Source organism: Erigeron canadensis, chromosome 3 (assembly GCF_010389155.1).
Source record: "Erigeron canadensis isolate Cc75 chromosome 3, C_canadensis_v1, whole genome shotgun sequence".
Taxonomy (NCBI): domain Eukaryota; kingdom Viridiplantae; phylum Streptophyta; class Magnoliopsida; order Asterales; family Asteraceae; genus Erigeron; species Erigeron canadensis.
In genome coordinates, this window is record NC_057763.1 from 11890805 (window position 1) to 11901848 (window position 11044).

General features: G+C 38.8%; 1 protein-coding gene across 1 annotated transcript; it reads left to right on the forward strand.

Annotated features, from left to right (window-relative positions):
* Positions 1–8846: 8846 nt before the first annotated feature.
* LOC122591505 lies at positions 8847–9863 on the forward strand. Its single transcript, XM_043763772.1, has one exon. The coding sequence runs from the start codon at positions 8847–8849 to the stop codon at positions 9861–9863; it is 1017 nt and encodes a 338-aa protein (XP_043619707.1).
* Positions 9864–11044: the final 1181 nt, after the last annotated feature.

Genomic DNA, 11044 nt, shown 5'->3' on the forward strand with positions numbered 1-11044 from the left:
TTTGGTACCTCGACGTATTTTGATGATGAACATATCACACAAACCATTGCAAGTGTGATATCTGATGTTAATATTGAGGATCGGGACACTGGAGATGATGTTGTGCCGGAGGAACAATGAGGGAATGAGAAAGGAGTTGAAAATACAGAGAGGTTGAGAGGTCCGGGCTAGGACAAGGGCAAAAAGAAAACTTTAGGCCTCCAATAGTTGAAACACATGAGTCTAGCCGGGATGACAACCCTAGGGTAGAAGCGAGAGCTCCCCACTCTTGCATGCACATAACTCTCCTAACCATTCTGACTCTTCACAACAGGAGTTAGACTGACAAATGCACGGGGAACAACCACGTTCACCACACTCTCCTCATTTGGAGGATGAGAGTGTTGAAATCAGAGAGGACCAGCCCCACCTCTCGCCTTCAGTTCGTGCACTTGAGTCTAGATCTCCTAGGGACACGAACCTGCAAGCTCAGTTGAGTATTGATGCCGGAACAAGCAGAGAGGGACCTACTCAATGATAAATCTCATCGTTGAGCCAAAAAGAAGAAAATCAAAAAGAGTAACTTTTGAGGAAGAATATGTTCATGAATCTCTCATCACACCTATCATCTCATCTTCTCAATCACCACTACCACCAGCTAAATCAACACCATCAATTCCATCTACACCTTCTACACCACTTCAATTCGCTTCTTCTCCAATTCCACCAATTCTTTCTCCACCGGAATCATCAACAATTCTTGCACCAACACAATCGCTTCAGCTCCACCAAATGTTTCCCAGTCCAATACCTGGGAGACGATTGAAAATGTGTGCCAGAAAAATAAAAATCATTAAAACAACATCTGGTTTGTTGAAAGTCACAAAGAAGAAGCATAAAAAGAAACATTCTGCTTCATCTTCTAGCATTCAAAAAGAGGAGTCGGGTACAGTTGATATTGATGGAACTTTTGGTACCTTGACGGATTTTGATGATGAACATATCACACAAACCATCGAAAGTGTGAAATCTGATGTTATTGAGGATCAGGGCACTGGAGATGATGTTGTGCTGGAGGAACAAGGCCGGAATGAGGGAGGAGTTGAAAATACCAGAGAGGTTGAGAGGTCCGGGCTAGGACAAAGGCAAAAAGAGAACGTTAGCCCTCCAATAGATGAAACCAATGAGTCTAGCCGGGATGACAACCCTAGGATAGAAGTCGAGAACTCCCCATTCTCGCATGCACAAAACTCTCCTTGCCATTCTGACTCCTCACAACAGGAGTTAGTTTGAACATTCATTGGACCAAAAAGAGCCATATGAAGCATGTGAAGAGGTTCAGTAATGCTAAAATTTTGCATGGTCTTGAAATAGGCTCTCTTCTGCTTGCCCATCTCACACCCTGGATATGGTTTTTCCTTTTTAAAGGAAGCTGGAAGTATCTAATATGCCAGTTGTTTTCAAGACAACTTATTAATATTTTTGAAATTGAGATGGGATAATCTCTTATGCCAAAACCAATTGGTGTCCTCATCAGTCTTGGTATAGAAACAATGCTCTTTTGGAGCTGGTTCCATATCCATTATGTACACATTTCCCTTTCTTGGTGCAATCATCACCACTTGCCAATCCGTGTTAACTTTGGTACCTTGTGCAACATCGAACAAAACTCTGAAGCCATCATCACACAGTTGACTTACACTGATCAGGTTATATTTCAAACCATTCACAAATGCAATCTTGGTAAATTTGACTTGTCCATTATTGAGTGCACCATATCCTTCCGTTTTTCCACTACCATCATTACCAAAAGTCACTGTCAGTCCATCTTAGATAGTGAACTCCTCCAGCAGGGGCTTACATCCGGTCATAGTCTGGCCAGCAACGCTATCCAGATACCAAGTATGCTTCTTTCGATCGCCCTGCTCACCGACAAAGATCATTATTTATTTTTGTGAACCCATATTTTCTTGATGGGTTCACTGGACTTCTCACGAGAAGCCTTAGTTGGTTGTTGTGGTGAAGAACTGGAGACTGAATCTGGAGCTTTTTCATCAGCTCCAGGTCTAGGAGTAAAAATAATTGGCATTTGTTATTTACTTCCTTTTTTTCTTTTCATTTTTAGTTCCAACTGGAACTTTTTATTTTTGTTTTGAAGGAAGTTTGACATTTTGTTTTTCAATTGATGGAGATGAGGTTCCTTCTAGATTTTTTATTCTGGCAGTGCAACTCTGAACCTGCCTAGACAAAAGTTGGAGTTGACTGTCCAGTTTTAACAAAATATCATTTTCAACGGCAACTGAACCTTGGACCTTGGTTCAGTTTGGTTCTTTTGTTGTGGGATTCTTGGGCTCCTTTTACTTTTGAGGTAAAGGCTTTCCACTAGCAGCCTTTTTGCCTGGAGCTTTTGCCTTATTAGCTCCAGTTTTAACCTCAACAGAGGTGGTCTCTTCAGGCTTAATCTTGACAATCTTGGGTTGATCATATGGAGTCTCAACCCTAAGATTTGGAGGTAATGCATGAAGATTTGGTATGAGTGCAGCCATTTGCACATCTCCAGATGTCCATGCATTTTTCTAGGCATCAATAGTTCTAGAAAATGCATCATAATTCTATCCAAATGCCTTTACCCATGACTTGATAACCATTTGTTCCTTTTCCATATCAGATTTTAATTTTTGGTTTTCATCTTCAAGAACCTTAAGAGCCAACTGGATGCTTTATAAATCATTTATTTGGGGTTTCAAATTATTTAAATCAGTTAAAATTGTTTCCAGATGTAACAACCGTACTTTTAATATTATATATGTGCTAGTTAGGTTGTCTACGCTCCCGCAAGCCATAGTTATATTTGAAGCTAGTAGGTAATGCCCCAAATTAGTAATCTAAAGCTAATGATATGTAAAAGAATTTCCTAATGAAAATACCTCGGGACAAAAATTTTTAGAGGTGATCAATCGATACAATAATAATAGCTTAAGGCTCGCAAATTGAGATACCAATCAAAATTCCTATGGATTGCCCAACAAATCAAAAATAAAACCAAATCAAGAGGATATGATCATGATAAATAAAATTTTCAACTAAAAATATAATTGGACGTATTATGTACGTAACAGCGTCGAAAACTTAATAAGTAAGCATATAAGCTTAAAAATTAATACAAATTTACAACCAATGACCTATGTAACCAACTAAAAATACAAAAATATATCCACACACATAAATATACATGACTTATACACACATATACATATTCCTAACTAAAACAACCAATTACTTATATTTTACTAACAAAACACTTACAAATTAAATCCACACTTAACATATACCTACACTTATACTTATACAACAAAATTTTATATAAAAAAAAAAAAAGTAAAACCCCTCCAAATCCCCCCCCATGAGGCCGCCCCCCCCCCCCCCCCCCTTCACACACATACATCCCTCCATTTCAAATTTTGCATGCCTTAAGTCTTGGAACTCACCACTCCAACACACACTACACTCCCATTTCACACACATTAATCAATTCTCTCTCAAAAACACTCTTCTTCTCTCCCTTTTCTCTCTCTTTTTCGGCAGCCAAGATAACAAGAAGAAAACCAACAACAATCAACCTTAATACTTGATAATAATAAGGGTTGTAAGTTAGATAAACAAAGGGTTGATTCAAGAATAGTTTAAGGGTTGTTTCAAGTGTTGAATAAGGGTATTCTTGGAGATATAGGCCACGAAAATCTGCCATTTTTCATCATCTAGAAGTGATCTTCAAGGGTATATATCTTCATCTCTTTATTAGATTAATCTTGTTCTTGTTTATATTAAAAAAGGTTTTATCGAAAGATTGTGTCTTCTTCATGTTTTCTTTTGAAAATACACTTGATGAGGGCAAAGTTGATAGGATCTTTCTTTCCATGCTCATGCATGTTGAATCCATGAAGAAAGATCCAAGGATTCAACTAGTTTAAGACCCAAAAGTGTGGATATAAGTTTAATAGTCTTTGATGTGATTTTTCCTTTGAAAGATGGCTATGTTCATACATATTATGAAAGTAATATTTCTGGAAATATTTATAAAAATATAGATTTTATTGATAAAGTGTTGGATCTATAAAAGCTAGCATCAAAAAGGTGGATATGTGTTGATAGATTGTAAAGTAACTTTTTATATAAAAAGATGAACATGATGTATAAATATTTGTATATATATTTCTGGAATATTTCATGAAAAATATTTTTTATGATGATGGATTTTTGATAGTTAAAGCTTTATGTTAAAAAGTATTGATTTAAGTGCATATATGCTAGATTTAAGAAGGTTGGATTATTGTTTGGATTATGAGATGAAGCTAGGCTTGTCATAAGTGAAAAATGTGTTAAAATCAAAGTTAATATTCTGGAAAAATTATGGTAATAACAAAAATATGATTATGGAACCAAACAAGGCAAAATAGGCTTGAAATCGAAAACCGAAAACTTGTTAAAAATGCATTTTGAGCACACACATGCACCATAACTATATGACCATGAAAATGTGATGAACATACTGGAAATATGACATATTAAAAGTATAAAACTCAAGTCATTTGATGCATGGCAAGAATAAGCTCAAAAATAGTCTTTTCGGGTCAAATAATCACCAACCGAAAGCACAAAATTGCACATAGCACACCACCACCACAATCACGAATTAGGTCATCAAAATATGATGAACATTCTGGACAAAATGAAATAAGAACAAAAATCCCTTTTGAAGCATTTAAATTGGTTGAGAAATGAGGCAAAAATCACTATTTCGGTAAACGATTTTATATTTAAAAGTCCTCAAATTATAAGAACACAAGAGAGATTGAATGGTTACAAATTTTTATTGATAAAAGTTGCCTAAAAAGGGCTTGTGATTTTAGACAAAAACTCTTGTGATGATTTCTAAGTGTTTTTATAATTTAGTGAATTTAAAAGGGATTTTAAGGAATAAATAAATCAATAATAAACTATATAAATCATGAACTTGGACAAAATCACATAAATAGGATTAAAATAAGGAGAAAAGTAATTTCAAGGAAAGAACCAAGTTTTACATAATTTAAGAATAACTAACTAAGTTAAAAATCAATAATTTATCACTATTATTAAATAAATAAGTAATAAAGCTTAAATAAATAAATAAATAATATTACAAGTTTAAAAGCATAATACTCAGTAGATAATCAAAATATAATTATCTATAAATTTTAAAGGTAATTTAAGAACCTAAGAATAATTATAAGGAATTATTTGATTAATTAATGAATAAATGGAATAAATAATTAATTAAATAATAATAAATCAAGGAAATTAATATAAATCAGAAAATATATTTTAAAATCCAAAATACTACTGTACCAATATCAAATAATAGTACAAAGCAAAGTGTGCAAAAGAAATCTCACGAATCAAAGCCGAATCACCGAAATTCCAACAAACGCGCAAAAACGCTTAACGCAAAAACTACTCTTACCATCAATTCCAATTTAACCAAACATCTTGAACATCATAATACACTTTGATTCCATAATTAAGTAACAACCAAAGATAGGCAAGCCTACTAGCATAAATCTCATGATCTAGTTCACTAGTTCATGTAACACGCACTTACGTTGTGTATATTTGAATGCCATGGTTTAGGCTTGCTTGGGGAACGACATCACTAGGCACACATCTCGTATTTGATCAGCCCCCATTACTCTCAAATCAAGTGAGTCATAGCCCCCTTTCAAACTCTTTTATGTGTTTTACTTTCGGGGTGAAAAGCATGATAAATGAAACTACTTTCTATATATGCAATGTTTCTTGAAAGAGAGTTGTTATATGAAATGATTCTTGATATATGAGTATGAAATAAAATGTATGTTCATGAAAATAAAGGATTTATGTGATGAGCTTGAGTTCTGTCAAACCGCGGCGTTCAGTACACTACTATTTACTCCGAAAGTGGAGGCCTGTAGTTAGTTAGTTGCGCAACTAGGTTTCGTCCGCCCACCCAAAGCGTACCGTTGGAAGGTTGGTTGCCTTCGTGACAACCTCCACTTCTAGTCTGGCCCCCGGGTGTTCTAACTACCTTAAGATAATCGGGCGTCTCCATGGCACGACCCCTTATCATCATTGTTATTAATATTACGGCACTTGATTGACAGCTTGTGCTATGAAATGAATTATTGAATTGTAATCGGACTTGAATAAAATGGTAGTAGTAGTGGCTCAAGTATATACTCATCTAAGGTAATGGAAGTAGACCCTTGTGGTCATATGACAAGGATTTATTTATATGGGTTAAAATTGAGTTGAACGAACGATTATCAAAGGATGAATTGGAAATGTTCATGGAAATTGGTGATTCCTAATTTATTTTGTGATGATGTGTATATATGCTTATTGTATTAGTTAAAAACCTATGAACTCACTCAACTCTCGTAGTTGACACTTTTTCTCCATGCTTTTCAGGTTTAGAGCAGTAGGTTTGCTTATGGACTGCTTTTGGACTTTGTGTTTGCATGGTGAACGAAGACTTATAATGCAAACAAGTTTACCTTTTATTCGGATTTGGACTTATGTTATGATTTTTAACACTTTACTTTGAATTATGTAATCGTTTAATTTGGAATGGTTTTAAGACTTTAATTAAGATGTTTTCCATTTAATCTTTTGTACCATGTCGTTCTGTGGCATCTCGTGTTTCCGCCGTAGTCGGGGTGTTACAGAAAAATGGTATCAAAGCCAAGGTTATAGAAATTTTTTTTTTTTTACTATAACCTACGTATTTTCAAAAAAAAAATTAAGTCGAACATCTCTTAAAGAATAAATTCGATCATAAAGTGTTCTCCTTAGCAAAGCGTAGGGTGGACAACTACGACGAGCTAAAGATGTAACATGGAGTGATTGAATTCATTGTCTAAGGAATGTTCAAAATGAGCCTTTTGAAAATAAACTTTAAAACGATTTTTGGTACAAAAGACACATAACCAAATCCGATGTTTGCATTACTTATTAGAACCCTTAGTTATACCCCCACTTGACTAATATTACTTTGCCTACTTAGATAAGATACATGAGAGCTATCCACAAGTCGATTTTTTTTAGTATTACGTTAATTATAAAGGGCTACGTTTGTCGTCGAAAGTCAAGTTAAATCGTTGGTAGTCGTGTCGATCGTTGTTGCTTACATTGGTTGGGGTTGGGCACGTCGTCATTTGTCGTCAAGCTTGTGAGTCATGGTCAAGTTGGTTAGTCGGGTTGTCAAGTCGTCTTGCTGTCCATAAGTTGCCAAGTGTGTCGCCAATGGTCGAGTCGGCCGTCCGGAGTCGTCTAAGCGTCTAATCAAGTCGTCATCTTATACCTTGTGTAACTTGTGTAGGAACACCATGTCTCAAGCAAACGGAGCTTCCGGATCAGCCCCTAGGCCAAGAAATATGCATGCAGTAGAAGATCAAATGGAAGAAGAAGAAAGAGGACGACCTCAACCACCACCGGCACAAGTAGGATCCCGCATTCGCCGTACCGCAAGAATGCGTGTCCATAGCCCCGTGCGCGTAAGTCTTGGCCCTATCAATTACGCCTATGTGCCCGGTCAAGGTTATGTTGGAAGACCGGAGATGGGGACTAATGAAGAAGAAGATGAAGAAGAAGATGAGGAAGAAAATGAAGAAAGAGAAAGGACTTTGAGCATCGCTTCAAACCGACCCGCACGTCGTTCTCCCTCACCACCACCATCACCACCAGCCCCAAGACCTCCTCCACCGCAAAGACAAGGGGTTGCAAGGAACCACAATGAAGGGCAAATTCCAGCCCATGATCCATACATCGCTCCACACCTTCCTCACGACCATCCATTCCATTTTGGTCCAAGGCATGAAGAGAACCTTCACCGTCCCGTGTATGGATTACCTCCTCCACCTCACTTGGGTATGATTAGGGAGGAGAGGGAGAGGATTTGGGACATAGCCGGAGGTTTGAGAGATGCAAGGGTGAGGGTTAGAAACCAAGAGATCTTGATGGAAAGGACGATCGGGGCAATGAGACGTGTGGATGATGATGCGTTGATGGCAATTCAGGGAGTGCGCCGGGTCGAGGAAGTGATCCTTGCTATGGGATGTGTACTCGCTGTTGTGTGCACGATAGTGGCGGCCCTCATGATTAGGGGATAGACCCGTTAGTTCTCTTGTTGGTTATTTGGTCGTATTTGTGAACAATTTCGTTTAAGTTGGACTTGTAGTATTTTTTATGTGTTGTGATGATTGATGCATCATCCCTTTCTACATGTAGCAAGTTTTGTGAAACATATTTGGAAGAATATGAATGAATGCTATGTGTTAGTTATGGATATTTGATGTGTTATTACCATTATATTATAGTTATCGCCATCGCAAAGTAAATAGCACAGCAGGAATTCAGTTCTGACCACTTTTGGTAGAACGGCCATATCTAGAGCTCTGAGTGTCCTTTTGACTTGATTCCAGTTGGAGGAGAAAGCTAACTCACTGGGCTACATTTCATATTTTATGAGTTTTTCCCAGATCGTCCATCTCGAACCTCTAAGTCATGCCCCAAGTTCGTACTTAGGTTCTGGAAATTTTCTGAAGAAAAATAAAAACATGGTTGACATGATTTTAGTTGTGTAACCACTTGAACTATACATAAGGACGTGTGTGACACGTTTAGTAAATGGAACATGAATAGAGGTATATACTGACCTATAGGTGCAAACGAGACCTTCATACGCTAGGAAAACTTAGGAGTTAGTCGAGTGTGATCTAAGGTTGTGAATCGGGTTTACGGCTTATAATTCTAAATACGCCTAACTAAACTATGTTCTCCTTTGTAGAGAAATGGCACCAAGAAGGGTCGATGCTGAGACAAGCGCTGAGGCTAGACGCCAAGAGGAAGAGGCTAAGCGAAGGTCTGAATTGGCGACTCTCATATCCCAACAAATCAATGATGCCATGCCAAACATCGCCGCTCAAATTGCTAAGAATGTGACTGCTACCATCAACATGGCAAGAGGGCAAGAAGGTAGAGCAAATGCCAATGACCGAAATGCTTACAAGACTTTTACGTCTTGCAACCCAAAGGAGTTTTATGGGACGGAGGGTCCCGTTGGGTTGCTGTCTTGGTTTCAAAGCATGGAGGCAGTACTAAACATCATTGATTGTACACCCGCCGACCGTGTCAAGTTTGCGGCAAGTAAGCTTCAAGGGAGGGCACTAACCTGGTGGAACCTCCAAGTCACCACGAGAAGTGTCGCCACGATGAACGCATTGACATGGGAGCAGTTCAAAGAGGAAATGAAAAGGGAGTATTGCCCTAGACCAGCAGTTCAGAAGTTGGAAATTGAGTTTTGGAATCACACCATGAAAGGAATGGAGTTGGAGGCGTATGCGATTCGCTTCCATGAGTTGTGTGTGCTAGTGCCGGATATGGTGAACACCGAAGCAAAGAAAGTGGAAAGGTTTGTTTATGGATTGGCACCCGAAGTGAGATTGATGGTCACGACGGCGAACCCCGCCACACTGGGAGAAGCTGTGAGTTTGTCGACGAAGCTAGTCAATGACCTAGTTAGGACTGGGAGGTACTCGCGAGGCGAGGCGAGTTCGAAGCAAGGTGGAGGAAACCGATTTGGTGATCATAAGGGGAGTGGGCCTGATAAGAGGCAGAAGATTGTGAGGAATTATGGTATCAATGAAGCTAACCCCGGCCCGAACCACGGGCCGTCACCAAGATGCAACCGTTGTGGGAACCACCATCGTGATGAATGCAAGCAGTGCACGATTTGCCGCCGATTTGGCACCTCGCTGCAACTGTCGAAGTGGAATAAGAGTTGGAGGGATTCGGAATGGATGTCATGAATGTGGGAGTACCGAGCATTGGAAGAATGCATGTCCTAGATTGAGAAGGGCACAAGGCAACCGTAGGGATGGAATGGTAACCGTGGGAACTTTAGGAATGTCGGAAATCGTGGAAACCAAGTGAACCAAGGCAATGGAAACCGAATGAATCAAGGAAATGGTGGGAACAGAGGAAATGGTGGGAATCAAGCGAACGTGGGGAATCAAGGAAATAACAACAACCAAGGAAACCGAGGAAATCAAGGAAGGCAAGCAGGAGGAAGGGTCTATGCAATGGGAGTGAACGAGGCGCGTGATGACCCGAATGTCATCGTAGGTACGTTTCCATTAAATAATGTATATGCCTCTATGTTGTTTGATTCTGGTGCCGAAAGAAGTTTAATCTCTTTTGAATTTAAGGATATGATTGGTAAGAAACCTAGTGAGCTTGATGAAACTTACTATATCGAATATGCTAATGGAAACGAGTATAGGACTAAGGAAATTATTTTTGATTGTACGTTAAGTTTAGACGAAAAAGATTATAGTATAGACTTGATTCCCATCGAGATAGGAAGTTTTGATGTGATAGTAGGAATGGATTGGTTGTCTAAGATGCGTGCTGAAATACTTTGCCATGAAAGGTCATTAGAATTCCCTTGGATAATGATGAGGTGCTTATAATACAAGGCCATCGGGCGGGAGTCCAACCCAAGATAGTGTCATCTATGAAAGTAAGGAATATTTACGTAAGGAATCACACATACTTGGCACAAGTAGTGGATAAGCAAGTAAAAAGTAAGGATCCTCATAAGGTCATGGTGGTTAGGGACTTTCTAGATGTGTTCCCTGACGAACTACCTGGACTTCCACCCACGAGGCAGGTGGAGTTTACGATTGATTTAGTTCCCGGGGCAGCCCCCGTAGCTAAAGCACCGTACAGGCTAGCGCCCTCCGAGATGCGAGAACTTTCAGAGCAATTACAAGAATTGCTTGATAAAGGTTTAATCCAACCTAGTTCTTCGCCATGGGGTGCTCCAATCCTTTTCGTCAAAAAGAAAGATGGATCTCTAAGGATGTGCATAGACTATAGGGAGTTGAATAAGCTGACGATCAAGAATAGGTATCCGTTGCCACGAATAGACGATTTGTTCGATCAACTTCAAGGAGCATCGCATTTCTCGAAAATCGATCTTAGATCC